Below are 18677 nucleotides of genomic sequence, written 5' to 3'. Positions count from 1 at the left end.
TGTGTTATCCAAAAAATCTGGGTTCAACCGCTGTTGGCGCCCACCTTTGGAATTTTTTGAAATATTTACTCAAGCTCAAACCATCCCATTCGGTTTATCATGATTTTTGGTTCTTGGTTCAACCAGAGACTTAGTCGGTTAAAACCAATCCTATCAATCTGGTCTGATTTTTCTTTTTTTGGTAAAAATCAAAGGTATCCTTCACGCGCAAGGCGCAACTGTGGAAACTAATTCATTCGAAATAATTGAGATCCATGTAAAGAGTTCCAACAAAAGCTTCAATTTTGGAAGCCAGCTAATCTTTAATCTATCATTAATCATCACTAATATATTAATATTAATATATTAAAACAGGATATATTTACAAACCAAATTGTCGCATAAAACATGTCGCCCAATTGTTTTAACTTTTCTTAGTTACTCCATTTTTCTCAAAGCTTGCATGTCTTTGGTTTACACACCATTTTTCTCAAAGCATGCATGCATTTCTTTTCTCTTTTCATATGTTGTCAATATTTCTTCCATTTGAAAACCCATTTTTCCAATTTGGTCCGACTCTTCATTTTTTCAGTGCCATCATAATTTCTAAAATAGGAAAATAATTTTCAATCAAATTGCATACAGGTAAGAGTTCTCATTTTCTATGTGATTATTCTTTGTGTTTTTTTTTTTTTTTTAACAATGATGTCTTTTTTATGACTATTTAATTTACCAAATTTCAATATTTTTGTTAGAACTTTTTTTTTTTTTTTTAATCTTTCCGTTTCATTTGGTTTACATATTAAGCAATATATCTCCCAATTTATACTATAAAAAAAATTCCATTTCATCATATGCAATCATCTACCTTTATTATTTGCCATTTTCAGCATATGCATTGCCTTGTATATGTACATATACATACCTGTATCTTGTATAATGGAAATCACGAAATTCTATGATATTTTCGAGTACATTATGATGATTTTCCACACTTCATACCTATTTCTCCTCTTCATCATCTTCACTACATTCTTATGTCCCTTTTCAAGTTATGATATCTCAACCAAATACTCATCCATATTGGGTCCGAACCTTGATAAGCTTCCTACTCAAGATAAAACTATAAAACTATTCCAACAATGGATGAAAGACCATGGAAGGGTCTACAAAGACCTAAAAGAAATGACAAAAAAATTTGACATTTTTCTATCAAACTTAAAGTATATCACAGAAACTAATGCTAAGAGAAAGTCACCCCATGATTTTTTTCTTGGTCTTAACAACTTTTCTGATTGGAACTCCCAAGAATTCCAAGAAAAATACTTACATGACATTGATATGTCCATGAACAATGACATGGTGAATGTGAATGGTGTTCGCGACTTATCATCATGTAGTGATGCGCCTTCATCCTTGGATTGGAATTCAAAAGGAGCTGTAACAACGGTAAAAAATCAAAATACTTGTGGTAAGTTTTTTGTTTGTATGATTTATGTCATATATTGATTCTACGTACCCTCTCGCTTACATAACTTTAATTTTGTTATTACCATCACCAATACTCCATCTACGACTATTCATTGACACATGCTTTGGTTTTCAAATATTACACCAAACATAAATTGAATTATTTCCTAAGCTTAGAATCAAACACAGAAGAATTTGGAAAATATCTTGCCCTATAGAGTTTTGCAACAAGTGGCTTCCCCATAAAATTTTATCATTGTTTCGCTACCATCGCCATATTAAATATTTTAAAATTTTGAAATCCCAAGCCACCTTCTCCTTCGAGTAAGCTATATGATCCCAATAACCATTCAACATTTTATGTCACGTACGTGACTTCTTTTTCCACCATTTTATGTGTCCCTTTGTTACCCCCACCAATACAATTATCTTCAATCGTCTATCCTCCTGTCCAGTGCAGTTGTGTCACTGAAAGAGGGAAAATGATATATATATATATATATATATATATATATATATATATATATATATATATATATATATATATATATATATATATATATATATATATATCTGGACAATAAACACTCAATCTTATTTTATTTTTATAAAATTTTTAAAAATTAAGAACTTCAATTAAGCACATTGTATTTAATTTTTTTTATATATATAACATAAAGTTAAAAACTTTTCTTTTTACGCTATTTCATTTGTTTGTTAGGGAGTTGTTGGGCATTCGCAGCTGTAGGCGCCATTGAAGGATTAAATGCAATACAGACAGGGAAACTTATCGACTTTTCAGAACAACAGGTTTTGGATTGTACCGTAAGTGAAGGTTGCATTAGTGGATGGGTGAACAAAGCCTTTGATTGGATTATTAGCAACCAGGGGATTGCATCGGCAAATGATTATTCATATACATCAAGCAAGGGTGATTGCAAAGCCTCACAGGTTCTTAATTAATTTCTATTATTTTTCCCTTTTGATAAAGGTGTTCAGTTTAACCATATCAATATTGTAGATTAAACTAAATTTAGAGACAATTTATATCAATATCATATCACTTTTCATGTACCATATAACTTTAAAAACAAAATTGCTTTTTAAATTTTGAGTTAATTATAATAATTTAACGAACATCTTTATTCATGAATTGTAGATTCAAAACAATGCAGATAGTACCATTAGTGCATATTATCACGTGGAGGAATCAGACAATGGACTATTGTGTGCAGTTGCTAAGCAACCTATTAGTGTGTGTCTTTATGCACCCGATGACTTTCATCAATATTCACACGTAAGTAGAATAATTTTTTGATAGATTCTATTTATTTTTGTTGAACTTTAGATTATAAGATCATTTCTTCTAAGAATCAGATGACTCAAACCAAATAAAAGAATTTAATTGTATTCTTAATCTTTATAAGATTACAAGTTTTCATATTTAACGTTTATAAATATTTCATTTATTTTAATTTTGGCAGGGAATATTTGATGGACCAAATTGTCCTGTGGATTCTAAAGATACAAATCATTGCTTGTTAATAGTGGGTTATGACTCTATAGACGGTGTAGATTATTGGATTTTGAAAAACTCATGGGGCACGTCGTGGGGTATGAACGGTTATATGTGGATGAGAAGAAACACTGATAAAATGTATGGGGTTTGTGCAGTTAATTCATGGGCTTATAATCCAGTTAAATAGAAGTATCATGGAAGGAATCCAAAAATTAGTTCCATTTTAGATCAACAATAAGTTAAAAAAAACATGCAAGAATAACTATTGTTGTATCATGTATGGGTACTCTTAATGTTTTGAACACGTGAGTTCCTCTATCCAAAGTTTGTAAGCATAAATAAATAAATAAATTGAAAGATATGAAAGTTTCATACTTGTGTCAAAAATATATAGGAGTATTAAAGTTTCACACTCGCAATGATGTAATAATACAATAAGTCATGATATTATGTTTTGATCATTAAAATGGTAGCACGAGATAACTATAGTTTGATTATCTGAGCTAAATCATTGTTTGGCTAATTATTTTGTACACTGATTGACACACTAACACTTGTAGGATGAATGTGACAAAAACAACACATTTCTTTGTATTCTATTTGTCTTTTTTTAAAATACCGTAAGATTTTATTTTTTGTGGGGGAGAAATTGAGGAAGCAAGAGGTAAGAGACAACATATTAGTAATACTCACTCCGATCCTATATATAAGTAGAGGTGGGAAGAGGCCAGGCCGGCCTACATAAGCCTATGGCCTGGCCTATTTAAGCCTGACCTGGCCTGGCCTATTTAATAAAAAGGCTAGGCTTAGGCTTTTTAAAAAGCCTATTTAATTAAATAGGTCAGGCCCAGGCTAATAAAAAAGCCTACAAAGCCTGATAGGCCGGCCTATATCTATGTATATTTATCAAATATATTTTTTATTTTTATTTTTTATATCCTTGGAAGTTGGAAGACCTCACAGAAAAAACAAATCCTTTTTTTTTTTTTTGACGAAAAAATAAACAAATCCTTGGAAGTTGGAAAGATTTGCTTTTTATTTTAATGATGATTTAATTGTATTTTCCAAAATTCATTCAGGTCACGTAAAATAGAAATTGAAGGGACTTTTTCAAAATCTACTCTAAGAAAACCCTAACTCGCTCACTCAAGCAGAACGGCAAAAGAAAAAATTTTCATTGAAGAAGCTACAACGATTCGGTAAGTCGATAATCAATTGTTATACTTTAGAAAGCTTTGGTGTTTCTCTCCCTGTTGGCGTTTTTTTTTTCTTTTGTTTTTCTGTTGTAAATTTTCTTTGGATGTTTAGGTATTGGGAGACTCCTTTGTTCCCTTTGGCTACTTTCTTTTCCTTCTTTTGTCTTCTTCTCTTGTACTTCTTGTTTGAGAGTTGATTATATTTTGAAGGGACATGATCACTATTATTATTATTATTATTATTATTATTATTATTATTATTATTATTATTATTATTATTTCTACAAAAGGGTGACTGTATTTTTGTTACTAATTTAGGCTTATTCCAATATTTTTACTTACTATAACATATTTTAAGTCATGGTTTTTACTTTGTCCAGCAAATGGCTTCACCTTCAGACAGAAGTGACAAACAACCAGAAACTGGCACAAACCAAAATAATCAACAACCAGAAACAGACACAAATCAAAATAATGAACAACCAAATACAGTTGTTGGGAGAAAGAGGAAAAAAACATCAACTATTTGGGAAGATTTTGATGAAGAAACTAAGGAAGGTGTGAAGAAAGCCGTTTGCAAATATTGCAAGTCAGAATATGCTACTGGGGGATCGGGAGCTAGCACTAGTCATATGAGAAGACACATCGCGGCTTGCCTGAAAAAGAAGATGCATGAGTCTACTCAAAAGAAACAAGCCACCATTCCATTTCAACCTTCGAAATCAGGAGGTAACCCCTTTATTACTCCTGGTGCCAGATATTCTAATGAAAAGATGCGAGAAATACTTGCAACTGCTATAATGGTTCATGAATATCCTTTTAGTGTTGTAGAAGATGATATTTTGATGTGGGCTTTCGAATATGCAAACCCAGATTTTCGTAAATTTTCTCGTAAAACAACAAGTAGTGATTGTGTGGCATTATTTGAGAATGAGAAGAAAGAGTTGAAGAAGCTTTTAGAAAGTGTGAGCAAGATAAGTTTAACCACAGATATGTGGAAATCAAGTCATCAAGTAGTTGAGTATATGGTTATCACAGGACATTTCATTGATGCTGGATGGAATCTTCAAAAAAGAGTTTTGAGTTTTGTGAAAGTGCCTGCACCAAGGCGTGGTATTGATGTGGCCGATGCTATATATAAATGTTTGACGCGAATATAAAGAAGGTCAAGTGTTCATTGGAACAATTATATGATGAGTATGTGGCTCTAAGTTTGGAAGAGTCTTCAGCTACGGCTAACTTGGATAGTACTAGTAATCCATCATCCTCCCAAGCTAATGCTGCAGTTGTCAGAACCGGGTTTGATGAAATTATGAGTATTATTCAAGAAAATGAAGCCATTCCTCCAAAAAAATCAGAATTGCAAGATTATCTTGATGAAGGTCTTTACGTTCCTAACAGTACCTCCTTTTGTGCTTTGGACTGGTGGAGGAACAACAACATGAAATATAAGATTTTGTCTAAGATGGCAGCTGATATACTAGCTATTCCAATCTCAACTGTGGCATCTGAGTCCACATTTAGTGCTGGAGGTAGAGTTATTGATGAACGTCGCACTAAACTAAGTGAAGATTCTGTAGAAGCTCTAATATGTGGTGCAGATTGGTTCCGTCATAAGTATAATGTGAAGAAAAAATTACAGGTTATTTCTTTTTATTTGGATATGTTATTAAGTAATATTTATTCATTTTTATCATTTTGTTTTTATTTATTTTAATAGTATTTTTAAGTCTAATAACCAATATATATCTATTTTTTTTTGTTTTGAAGGTTGAAAAAGAAGAGACACATATCATCTTGAAGATTTGATATCACTTTTGTACCTCTCTTGGACTCTAAAAGTGTTTTGCTAGTGTGTGTTTAAGGAGCTTTTGATACTTGGTTCTAGAATTGAAGATATTAGATCTAAGGAGCTATTATGAATATGTTATTTAGCTTTCTAGAGTTTTGGTTTTCTTTTTTAATGTTCTTTTAGTAATTATGTAATTTTGAAGTATGACATTGCTATTATCTTGCAAGAATGTCATGACAATCTACAGACTAGATATGCAATTTTTAAGTATTGGGTTGTTTGCTTATCAATTTGCTTGCCGCAATTACAATTTGGAAGTGATTTGCTGTTGTCTTTTTTAAAAGAGAAAAAGCTTCACAAACAGGCCAAATAATATATAACAGGCTGCTCAGTATAATTAAAAACAGGTTGTGAAACAGGCTTTTAAATAGGCTTTCAGGCTAGCCAGGCTTTTTAAAAGGCCAGGCCAGGCCAGAAAAAAGAGCCTATAATAGGCCATAGGCCAGGCTCAGGCTTAAAAAAAGCATTGTAGGCCAGGCTCAGGCCTTTCAAAGCCTGGCCTGGCCTATTTCCACCTCTATATATAAGGAACACATTGAGAAAAATACACATACCAAGAGACTTATTTTTTTAATAAAAATTCTAAAAAGTTATGTGTTATTCCAAAACCAACCTTGAGAATGTGTTTGTGTAATTAATGCATAACATTGAAATATGTTTCACTTTATACAATTTAATAACGGTATACAAGGATTATCTATTTAATAAAGAATAAATTTAAAGAGTGTTTCTTATAAAAAAGATAAAAAAAAAAATTCCAAAGTGTTCCTTATATATAAGACCGGAAGAAGTAATAAACAGTTAAAACTCTCAAATATAAATAAAAGTTAGTTAAAAAATTAATATATTTGATCTAAATTTTAATCTAAATATATCGTATTACTTTAAACACTTTTGTTTATATTATAGTTTAGGAGAAAATATGTAGTATTCTCTACGTTGTAAATTTCCTCATGTAATATTTAATCTCCACCACATATTTTGTACAATTACAAGATAATTATTTTATTAAAAAAATAAATCAATGGCTAGCATAACAAATTTACTCCCTCCAATGAAAAACAAACGAGAGAGGATATGCTTTCGTAGTATAGTAATGAAGCACAATGAGTAGTGAAGAAACATGGAATCTGAGATTCGAGACTCGGACACTCCAATAATATTCCCGATAGATATCATTTGAGCTACACTTATAAAACCGGTGGATTGTGTTTTCTACGATCGCAAAGAATCTACATTCATGTAGTCAGAGATTAGAAACCATCCAATTTTAAGATTGTCAATCCAGATTTAAACTCATGTTAAATTATAAAAAAAAAAATCAAATATTCTCTTAACCGTCGGATCAAGATCGGACTTCATCGGAGTATAACTACATTCTTTAATCATGGACTCAATCATAGCTGTCATCACTTGATTGGCTAGCAGTAGCTGACCTGGCTTCACCCCAAAAACAAAGGAATGCCCTTAAACAATGACACACCCTTAGCATGGCACTACCCTTACCCACCCTATGACACAACCACTGCTTTCTTTATTCACATTATTACTGTCATCTTCCTAATAAGTTGCATTGCAACAAACTTCACACTTTCAAATTGAAACCATATATATGGCATTAGCACCTTTGATTTATGCGCGCTGTTGTTACTCTCCACCAATTGCTTCTCGCTCATCTCCTCAACCTTCTTCTTCATCCTCCCCTTGCTGTTCTTCATCATCATCTACTCCTCCTAACTCCATTTTCAGTTCCCTTTCTGGTAATTAAATCCTTTTTTAGTATTTTTTTTTTCAATTTTAGGCTACTTTTTTGTTCTAAAGTCTCGAGCTTTTATTGTTGTTTAAATTTATTCTATAATTGGGTAAGTTTGTGGGATATTGAATTTATAGAATCTCTATTTGAACTTGATTGTGATTTGGTACATTTTTGTGTCTAAATTTATGACGAAAGTGTTGTGTTTTTTTTTGTTGTTGTTGCCAATTTGAGGTTTTAAATTGCAATTGCTTTGTAATTTTTTATATTTATGAAGAATTGTGGTAAAAAATAACTTGAATGTAATGGTAGAGACATAAAAAAAGAAGTTTGATATTGCGGTCGTGATCGTGGTCCTAGAAATTTCTTTAAAACCATGATCAATTGTGTAATCTTGTTAGGCTCATGAGTTACCTCTCTTATTATAAAGACTGCAATTCGGGGGAGCACGGGAGAAACAATGTGTCAATGCTCCATGACAACAAGAGAGGAGACGCCATATCTCCATCCAAAACCTTAAGACGTTCATGGTTCACCTCTCTTATAGTTGATGTGAGACTTAACCACTCACTTGAAACCCAACAGTCCGGTCTGAGTTTAGATGTTAAAATGCCCAATTTTATTTGAGTTGGTACTTTGTGGATTATTTTTTCACGATGAAGAGCTTGCTTGTGACATTAGACTTGAAAATCAAATGAGCACTTTTTTCATATTTGTGAATTGGTTAACACTTGAAAATCAAAACCCTTTATTGTATTGGTGTTAGTGCAATAACTGTTGCTTAGGAAGTTCTTGAAACTGGAGTAAGATCGGGAAAAGGGAGAGAGAATGCTTAGCATACTTATTTTTATGTTTATATTAAGGACTGACCTTATATTCATGAACAAATATAGAAAGTTGCCGTCTTTTTCTCGATATTGATAGTAGAATATTTGTCCATTTAGGCTTGCATTCTCTTCTCTATGTGATTTTAATGTTTAAATTTTTCTTTTGATTTTTTTAATGCTGGAGATGTACTTTTGTAGGTGCAAACAGAGGAGAAAGACACGAGAACCTTAGAGCTCAAGCTATGAGTACTACCACTCAGGGAACGTCTCCTGCTAGAACCTCTGGGAATCTGAAAAATGATCCCGATCATCTCCTTGTTCTTGTCCATGGTATCTGGTCTAGGTAATGTTGTTTGAAATATTATATTCTTACGTTCATATTTGAGTTAAAAGATAGTATGAGCCGACAGCAGAAAGAAAAGTAAATATTCATAATGCTTTTATGATTATATACAATATTGGAAGTTGCTCTGAGAATAAATGATGGCTTTCATTCTTCAGTAACTTTTTTTGCTGTTCTTGTTTTATGGAAAATAATACTAGCAGGTGTTGTTGCCTTGTTCAAATTCTTTTCTTACTAACTACACTGCATATGTTTAATTATCTAAAACCGTGAGCTCTTTTCTGATGTTCCCATGTGGATTAACTTAAGTGTTTGAGGAGTGTTCGGAGTATATAGATTTTCCATGGCCTACTCTTATCACAATCAAAAGATATTTCCCTAGAAAAAAGCAAGGCCATGAGTGTGAACAGATTTTTGGCTTAATACACAGTGAAACTAAATTAGTTGAAGATCAATATGTCTAACATGAAAATTTGGATGAATCGGCTCTGTCAGAACTCAGAAGCAATGCACAGTATCTTTCGTAAATTGAGGAAATTTTATTTTTCTTTTCGTTAATGCAATGTTCTTACAGCAAGGGGTGTCTAGCATTTCTCTTTTTATTGCTTGTTTTTGCTCTCGAGTTTAACCTCACACATAGTTGACTTATGTTTTAACTGTGACACAGTCCAAGTGACTGGACTTATGCAGAGGAAGAGTTAAAAAGGCACCTTGGAAAAAGCTTTTTAATTTATGGTAACTAAATCTTTATTATTTATGATTTCATACCTTTTATATTTCTATCAATTGCACACTAGTTAGCCCAAGCTGGCAAGCTGTATATGATGAGAAAAATTGTTCATATATATTTTCTGCAGCAAGTTCATCAAATGCTTACACTAAGACATTTACTGGGATTGATGAAGCTGGAAAGCGATTAGCTGATGAAGTGAGTTTTTAAGTATTATCTGCAAATTTTAAATTTGTGTGTCTAATGTTTGGACTTCCAGAATCGGTTCTGAATGATAGCATGCAGTATGTCTTGAATTAAGTTGTATAAAATAGTATTTCCTTTTATCACAACAGGTCATGCAAGTTGTAAAGAAGACAAAGAGCCTGAAGCGAATATCCTTTCTGGCCCATTCTCTTGGAGGCCTCTTTGCTAGATATGCAATTGCTCTTCTCTATTCACCCGATACATATAATAGTGGCCAACCTAGTGATCCAGCCAATTGCGTGATGGAAAATTCACAGCGAACAGACTTTTCGAAAGGCATGATTGCTGGACTGGAACCAATGAGTTTTATTACTTTAGCAACTCCACATCTTGGTGTAAGGGGGAAAAAACAAGTATGTTCAGAAAATCAAATTATGGAGCTTTTATTTTTTATAATATCGACTTATATCTGAAAATATAATGCATTATTGTTTTTCTCTTTACATAACATATGGTTTATGCTGGTGATTCACAGCTTACATAATGGTTATAGCAATTAACATATGCAATGATTTTCAGCTTTAACTTAGTTTTTGTGCTATCTACGGAAATTTTTAATCTTAGAAATCCTACGAATGTTTTGTTACTGAACATAGACATAGTGTAAATGTTACTCTAATATTTGTTTGAGTCGGCTCTATATAGTTTAAACTTCTTTCTCTTAAGTAGTCTTTATTTATTCTCATCCGTCATTTTCTTTTCCTTTACCTAATCATTCAAGTTTAATCGAATTTGATCATTGATATTCATGATTGCCACAAATCTCCATTGTTTGCACTGCTTGATCTCATGTTTAGACTTTCTACATAGGTCAATGGGGTTTTGACTTTATCTTTGGGATGATTTTTTTTTTGTTTAATACTGATGCTTTACAGCTTCCATTTCTATTCGGTGTTCCGATCCTAGAAAAGCTCGTTGCACCTATAGCTCCATTGTTTATTGGTCGGACTGGTACTCAGCTATTCCTTACTGATGATAACCCCAACAAACCATCCCTTCTTTTGAGAATGGCTTCTGACTGTGAAGATGGAAAATTCATGTGAGTAAAGGAATTTCTCTTTGCTGATTACAAATTCATTTGTTTCAGTAAAGCAATGGTGTGCTTATAACATTTTCTGTTTTGTAGATCTGCGCTTGGAGCATTTAGATGCCGGGTTGTTTATGCTAATGTATCATATGATCGTATCCTTTCAGAGTATTAGTGACACTTATTGACTCTCTCTTCCTTAATTTTGTGTAATTCCTTTAACTTATAAAGATATGGTTGGGTGGCGCACGTCCTCCATAAGGAGGGAAGTCGAACTTGGTAAGGTGAATATGATTATTTTTCTTCTTTACTTACCTCCTTTTATGTTGTAGGTTTTGAATATTAAAGTTATTATTAATTAAATATCTGGATAACAACAAAATAAACATGCAGTCGGATTATGAAATTTGTATTTAGTAGATGAATTCCTGAATGTGGAACAAAACCAAGAGAATTAAGAACTCCTGTAATGTAACGCCTGACTATAATGCATTACTTTTCAGTAATTTCTGAAGCACTTTTCTACTCTCCCTCGAACTCTGCCATTAACAGTTGACAGGGTCTTCACATTTTGAATAATTGGCATGATTATATACTCATAAGTTCATAACTGCTAACATATCACAATGTTATCCTTATCTTATGTTTTAAATGTTCCACCATATTTATAAATTCCAAGAAGATATGTCGTTCAATGCAGAAACATGACATGACATGTTTTAACACCTGAACTATAGAAGTTGAGAAGGCATATGTTTGCGTGTAGATTACCTAACATTTTGTATTTGTGTCGACAGCCTCCACGCCAATCTTTGGATGGATACAAGCATGTTGTTGATGTGAAATTCTGCCCCCCAGTTCCTTCCGATGGACCTCAATTTCCCCCTGAGGCAGTGAAAGCAAAGGAGACTGCACAACATTCCCAGAATAATGTAGAATTTCATGAAATTATGGAAGGTGATACCATAACCAAAACTAATAGAAGATACTCTAATTTACATTTTGAGACACTTATTGCTAAAATTAACAGAAGATACTCTCCTTCTGTTAATGAGCTCTAATTTTTTGTTAGACTTTACTTACCTTCCAGCCAAACTCCAGATTACTAGGGGCCCCTTCCACGGGAACCGAGGTTAACACAAAAAAATTAAAATTAACAGCAGATACTCTAAATTACATTTCGAGGCACTGTTGTCTTATTATCAAAACCACTTTGTTATCTTATTGCTAAAACAACTTCATATTTTAAACAGAGGAGATGATACAGGGATTACAACGACTGGGATGGATAAAAGTTGATGTCAACTTTCACTCAGCAGTTTGGCCTCTCTTTGCCCATAGCAACATCCATGTACTGCATTTCTTTGAATCTTTTCAAGTATTCTGATATCACTGATATATAGTTTTTATAACATGAGTATTCCTTGGATTTCAGGTGAAAAAGAAATGGCTTCACAATGCTGGTGTAGGAGTAGTCGCACATGTTGTTGATAGCTTAAAACAGCAAGAAACATCATCAATTTTACCAACATCATAAAAAAATATTGACTACATCATTTGTATGTACATATTTGAAAATAAGAAACAAGATAAAAGTGATTCATATAATTATTAATAGTGAAAATAGACACAGAAACCATTCTAAACTCAAACAAAACTAAGCTTAGACAAGAAGCACCAAAACATTTGGAATATTGTGAGTCATGTTTTAGCTTCTGCATGATTAACAGAATGATGCATGATAACTGTTTTCCTTTACCATGGCATGGCCAACAGTAGAAATGTGGATACTACTATTATCCATCAAAATCATTGTAAAAAGGATTTGAGTAGCAATTATATGTTGGATTACTAAAAAGTCTTATAAATGATGGTTTGTGATTGAATAATATATTTGCGTATAATTTGTATACACCAATAAGGTAAAATGCTTTCAATTAAATCACTTGTTCCTAAAATATCTTTACACTGTTTATTTAACATGATTTAATTGGATACATGCATTGGAAAGTAAAAATGACACTTATTTTGAAATAAATTTTTTTGGACTAAAACGATGTTCATTTTGAAATGGATGAAGTATCTCTTTAAGTTAATTCTTAAAATATCTCAACAAATATATTTCTATTTGACATGATTTAATTAGATGTATGTGTGACTCATTTTTGACAAAATTTAATTAGTTCTTAATACTTCTTATACATATGTTGATCAATGTAATAATTCCTTAACTTGTCTTTTTTTGTTTTTTGACAATAATTCCTTAACTTGTCTTAGTATCATCTAATGGTGATTTTCGAATTATAAGGGCTGAGTATACTTGTACTTCTTATAATTCAAATTTTAGTTATAAAAAAAAAAGGTGTATGTGTAAAAAATTGCACCATCTATAAATAAAAATTAGTATCAATTAAAAAAGAAAATCATTTTTAATCTAAATCTAAATCAAAAATAAAGTAAAACAACAATTTTTTCATTTAAAGTTCAATTTAGAAACAGTCATGTTAAATATTGTCCTCGAATAAGTATTAGTTTTTTGGTTAAGTAATCTAGTGACTAGAAATTCCACCTTAAAGGTGAATAAGTGGAGTGTCCGGGGTTCGAACCCCGACTTCTACACATACAATGTGATGTCTCTACCAACCAAGTTAAGCTCAGGGGATGTCCCCAGAGTATTAGTTAATGATAAAAAAAGAAAGATTAATTTTGTATTGAAAACAACATTTTATAGAGTTAGAAGTTATTTGGACTTTTAACCATTTGATCCTGTGTTCGATCCCCGACCAATACGTATGAAAAAACATTAATCTCTATATGGAAAAACATTTATCGAAAAAATGTGAACAAATGCTAACAAACTTATCCTAGAATGTTGATTATTCACCACCTCCTTTCAAAATCCAAATCATCTCATTTATTTTTTCTTGGAAAGAAAGCATTTTCCATTTAGGAATACTATAGATATACTTGAAAACAACGAATCAATCACGCAAAAAGTAGCATATAAAAGAAGACAAAGATATATTCCATTTTTGAATTGAATATTTCCTTTTTTGGACCCAACTAATCACTTCCAAACGCGTGTCTATAAAAAACGAAACCCTCATTCTCACTCTCTTCATCATCACCACTACCCTCTCTCATCAAACAAACCTTCTAGATCCGCCATGGCTTCCTCTAACCAAAACTTCGTCTACATCGCCAAACTCGCTGAACAAGCCGAACGCTACGAAGGTAACAAACTTCTCGCATTTTCTTTTTCGCTTTTCATTTTTCATTATTCCGTTTTTGCTTATTTTTTTAATTATTCCGTTTTAGAAATGGTTGATGCGATGAAGAACGTTGCTAAGCTTGATGTTGAATTGACTGTTGAAGAGAGAAATCTGTTGTCAGTTGCTTATAAGAATGTTGTTGGAGCACGTAGAGCTTCTTGGAGGATTCTTTCCTCAATTGAACAAAAAGAAGAAGGGAAAGGAAATGAAGCGAATGTGAATCGGATTAAGGAGTATAGGAAAAAAGTTGAATCTGAGTTGTCTGATATTTGTACTGATATCATGACTGTTATTGATACTCATCTCATTCCTCATTCTTCTGGTGAATCTAATGTGTTTTACTACAAAATGTTAGTCATATTGATTTTATTTTATTTGATTTTATTTTATTCTTTCTGTTTTGTTTTCGTTCGCGAAATGTGGTTGTTTTACTTTATCTTTTATTGAGATTTGCAGGAAAGGCGACTATTACCGTTATTTGGCTGAGTTTAAGAGTGGGGATGACAGGAAGGAGGCCGCTGATCAGTCATTGAAAGCATATCAGGTATGCACATTGAGACGCGCGTTGTGTATAGTTTCTCTTGAATGACTTGTTGTTATACTTAATCGTGTTTGGATTGGATCGTTTTATATTCCATCAAATCATATTATAGGCAAGGTTTTAAAAAACGTCCGTTACTGCGAAAATGGCTGAGACAAAACGGTATAGGTAGCTGCCATTACCATTTTTATAGTTAAAAAAAAAAAAATAATAATAATAATAATACGGACGCAACGAAACACCATTAAAATGCTAATAGTCAGAGAATTCGGATCTTTTTTCAATTGAAATGAATAAAGATCACATTCTTAATACAAATATGAACATAAATTACAAGGGAAATGGATAGTACAAATAAGATTTGTGTGGTATGTGATTGATTCACACCGTGATGATTGTAATCCATAACGCAGCATCCCTAATGGACGAAATCGTGAAATTCTTCTTAATACGACGGCTGTTTCAAACGTTGGTTATAGGTGTCAGGCATCCATTATTGACTAAAACTTCTAAAAGGTTGAAATGTTGTAATGTGGACCTTCTCTTTGTCTCAAGACTGATCTGTTATTGGTTTTGGTGGTGTGACCTTATTTACCTGAAAAGCCTCCCTTGTAGCAGAGGGAAGGCCAAGTTGTTTGCTGAGTTTCAAGAGTATTTTTACACATGTTCATGTTAGTATTGATTCTTAATAATCATACGTGTATGAAAATAATTGCAGGAAGCTTCTACTGCTGCAGAGACTGAGTTACCTCCCACACATCCCGTCCGACTGGGTTTGGCTTTGAACTTCTCTGTCTTCTATTATGAAATCTTGAACTCTCCAGAAAGGTATGTTTAATATTACCTTCTTACTCAAATATGTTCCACACCTCATTTTTAATGTTTTCATGCTAGTTAGTCCTTAAACAACTTTAACATGTTACTCTCTCCTATTTCAGGGCCTGTCACCTTGCCAAGCAAGCATTTGATGTAGCAATCTCTGAGTTGGATTCCCTCAATGAGGAATCTTACAAAGACAGCACACTGATCATGCAGCTTTTGAGGGACAACCTCACATTGTGGACTTCTGACATTCCTGAGGATGGAGGTAGAAATTAGTTTTCATCTATAACTTTGCTAATTTGATCTGTGGAGGATGTTGATAGCATGCTTATTTCAGATTTTTTTCTTTGTCCATGTGTTGTTAGTTGTTAATAGAATAATTTTTCCTACTTACTTGATAGCAATTCCAACTAATCTGTTCATCATCAGAACAAGATCCAATTGATGAAATAGTAGCCAGGCTTAGAGAACTCGATCTTGTTTTGTTCCATTAAACTTAACTTAATTCATCTCCAAATTTTTTTAAAAAAATATTTATATTTTAATAACTTCACTATACTGAAGAAAAACCAGGGCTGCCAGGTTTTGTTGAAAAGCAATCAAAATAACCTGCTAGTAGGTCTAAGGACTTAAACAAAGTTGTAAGTGACTATGTTGTCAATGGTTGTGTATTGCATTGGGGTGGCATGATCGAGTTAGTTACTGAATTTGTAGTTAACAGTTGGTTTTATCTTTATGTAACTGCAATTTGATGGGACTATTACGTATGGAATATCTTCATGAAATCGACATTGGATCTTCAGTGTTTCCTTTTAATTAGAATTGTTTTATAATTTTTTCTAGTTTTTCTGTCTTATCAGTAAAGTAAGTACCAATAAACTTCTTTTATTTTTTGTGAAAACTCACTTTATTGTCTTAGAACTTTTATAAGTGATTTGCTCTGGTCAACTATCATTTTCCATTTAGCTAGTTCTGTATATCAAGTTTGTAGTTGAGGCTGATACCCATGCAATTTATGTAACCACTGTGTCATAAAGAAATAATCAGTCATTTAGCTATATTATTCCTGTTAAAAAGAAGCTATATTATTATTATTATGATTTTGTTGTTCAGAAGAAATCTTATTTAGACAAAATACATGTTGAGCATTGTTATGAAAAAAAGACACAATCTTTTGTTTGAAAGATGAAAGCAGTGTATAAAAAAGTAATATAGAAGTGTTCAATTTTGTTGTTTTAACTCATCTGTATAATGTTGTACTGTCCACTATTTGGGGCTTTAACGTTCCTTCTATTTGTTATTTTCCCGGATCCTGAAGTTTATAATTTTTTTACAGCTGATGAACAAAAGGCGGAGTCTGCTCGAGCACCTGCAGGAGATAATGCAGAGGTACGTAATTGACCCACCTGTTAGATTGTCTTCTGGTTTTACTTTTAGCTTAACAAAGTTATATTTTGCAGTAAAGTGATGCAGACTTTACTATGGGTTTGTGGTGTGAATATGAAAGACTACTCTATGCAAGTTCCGGTGGTTTTCTATTTCCATGTTTTCTAGTTGTAGGAAGTTTATAGTTCACCGTTAGGATGTTTTAATTGAAGAATAGTAAGTCAGTCTCTCGGAAAATTATAAATCTCGGGGCTCACTTTGTTTGACAATGTAATGCAGCATCTCAAATGCTGGTTTAGGTTCTGTTTTAGCTACTGGAAACATATATCCATGGTTGGCTGTAATTTCATTGGTTAAAATGATGTTGTGTTAGATTATTTCATCGCTTTACAATTTATTTTAAATTATCGAAGTTGAGAATAGTATTTTAATTCATCGCTTTGATTTTAAAGGGAAGTATAAGAGTCGTGAAAAAAATCATGTAATTTTTCAAAATTCTTCCATGAATCTGCTTTGGTGTTGAGTTAACATGTTTGCCTTACATTTCTTCCTATCAAATGGAGTTTTGGCTAAAGAAAGCAAGTTTTTAAAAATAACAAATGGGTTTTAAAACTGCAATCAAACTGGCTGAGCTTTTAGAAAACTATTTACATTTGTGTTTTCAGAACTTGTAACTGTGTCTGTTGCCTCTTTAAGAGGGTGAGAAATGCTCGTTGATGTCATTATGCTGCGATCATTGATAGTGATGCTCGCTATGGTTACTTTATGTTGTTTTGCACCAAATCAAATTGAACCATTAAAATACTTGCAAATTTAAAAAGAACTATAATGGATTCTAACAAAGTCTTTCAAGAAAGGCGTATCAGAACACAAGCCATAAAAATTCTTGAGAAATCAGACTTATCATTTTTGTCTACTTACAACAATCACCCACATTTTTATGACAATAATAACAAATCTCTAAGGAATTGAGTTGGATCTAATCGGCCTATAAAATGAAGATTGTCATCTACTTATAAATATATATGTAGTCGTCTTTCATCTGATATAGAATTCTTAATCGAATTTTATTAGATGTTAATATTCTCTATTTTTTTTGTACAACATGTTTGACAATATTTTATACCATTTATGCAAACATTTGATAAAATAAGAAATAATATATCATTTCAAAAAGATTTAAGAGTCATAAGGTATTATAAACATCTCATCTTACATGTCTTAAAAAGAAAGAAATTTGGTTTGAAAACCGCAGCTGTTGTTAAAAGATGCATTTGAGCTATCATAGCAAATAAAAAAACTATGGCATAAAGGGAACAGAAAACACTTGCATAATTAAATCCTTATGTTTACTCTCACCTTTTTTTTTTTAAATCAAAAGTATCCTTCGTGCGCAACTGCAAAGACTAATCCATTCGAGGTAACTGAAATCCATTTAAGGGGTTGACCTCTCCCAACAAACGCTTCTCTATACACACCGGCCTGTAATCGATCCTAGGACCAAATGGTTAAGGGACCCAAGTATCTACCACTTATGTCACACTATGTTGGTTATTCCCACCCTTTTATTTTCAAACAAAGAAAAAACATCATTATCAAAATATGTTTTTAAAATTTTAATAAAGTTGGTTTTTTTTAGAAGAAAGTTGTTTAAAATTATTAAAAAGAAGGATTGAGAGAAGTGATCCTCGTTAGTGAAAATTTTCTCAATGGC

The 18677-nt window shown here is 32.3% G+C and overlaps 4 protein-coding genes across 4 annotated transcripts; all 4 read left to right on the top strand.

Moving 5' to 3' along the window:
* Positions 1-918: 918 nt before the first annotated feature.
* LOC123896374 (ervatamin-B-like) lies at positions 919-3155 on the top strand. The gene is made up of 4 exons (XM_045946769.1): positions 919-1450; positions 2171-2400; positions 2609-2746; positions 2934-3155. The coding sequence occupies exons 1-4, from the start codon at positions 919-921 to the stop codon at positions 3153-3155; spliced, it is 1122 nt and encodes a 373-aa protein (XP_045802725.1).
* A 909-nt stretch (positions 3156-4064) lies between these two features.
* On the top strand, positions 4065-5973 carry LOC123896373 (zinc finger BED domain-containing protein RICESLEEPER 2-like). The gene is made up of 4 exons (XM_045946768.1): positions 4065-4167; positions 4545-5307; positions 5394-5806; positions 5935-5973. Exons 2-4 carry the CDS (start codon positions 4548-4550, stop codon positions 5971-5973), a joined length of 1212 nt encoding a protein of 403 aa, XP_045802724.1. The 5' UTR covers positions 4065-4167; positions 4545-4547.
* A 1496-nt stretch (positions 5974-7469) lies between these two features.
* Positions 7470-12828, top strand: LOC123898746. Its single transcript, XM_045949759.1, has 11 exons — positions 7470-7776; positions 8795-8939; positions 9607-9674; positions 9797-9867; positions 10005-10268; positions 10791-10954; positions 11042-11097; positions 11174-11226; positions 11740-11899; positions 12196-12293; positions 12378-12828. The coding sequence occupies exons 1-11, from the start codon at positions 7629-7631 to the stop codon at positions 12477-12479; spliced, it is 1329 nt and encodes a 442-aa protein (XP_045805715.1). The 5' UTR covers positions 7470-7628; the 3' UTR covers positions 12480-12828.
* Positions 12829-13868: 1040 nt separating this feature from the next.
* On the top strand, positions 13869-17367 carry LOC123899030 (14-3-3-like protein B). Its single transcript, XM_045950084.1, has 7 exons — positions 13869-14176; positions 14261-14564; positions 14671-14758; positions 15474-15583; positions 15694-15842; positions 16914-16966; positions 17038-17367. The coding sequence occupies exons 1-7, from the start codon at positions 14110-14112 to the stop codon at positions 17038-17040; spliced, it is 774 nt and encodes a 257-aa protein (XP_045806040.1). The 5' UTR covers positions 13869-14109; the 3' UTR covers positions 17041-17367.
* The last annotated feature ends 1310 nt before the right edge of the window (positions 17368-18677 follow it).

This window comes from Trifolium pratense, linkage group LG7 (genome assembly GCF_020283565.1).
Source record: "Trifolium pratense cultivar HEN17-A07 linkage group LG7, ARS_RC_1.1, whole genome shotgun sequence".
NCBI classification, from domain to species: domain Eukaryota; kingdom Viridiplantae; phylum Streptophyta; class Magnoliopsida; order Fabales; family Fabaceae; genus Trifolium; species Trifolium pratense.
The sequence above is the reverse complement of the archived record's forward strand: the minus strand, read 5'-3'. Positions and strand labels throughout refer to the sequence as shown.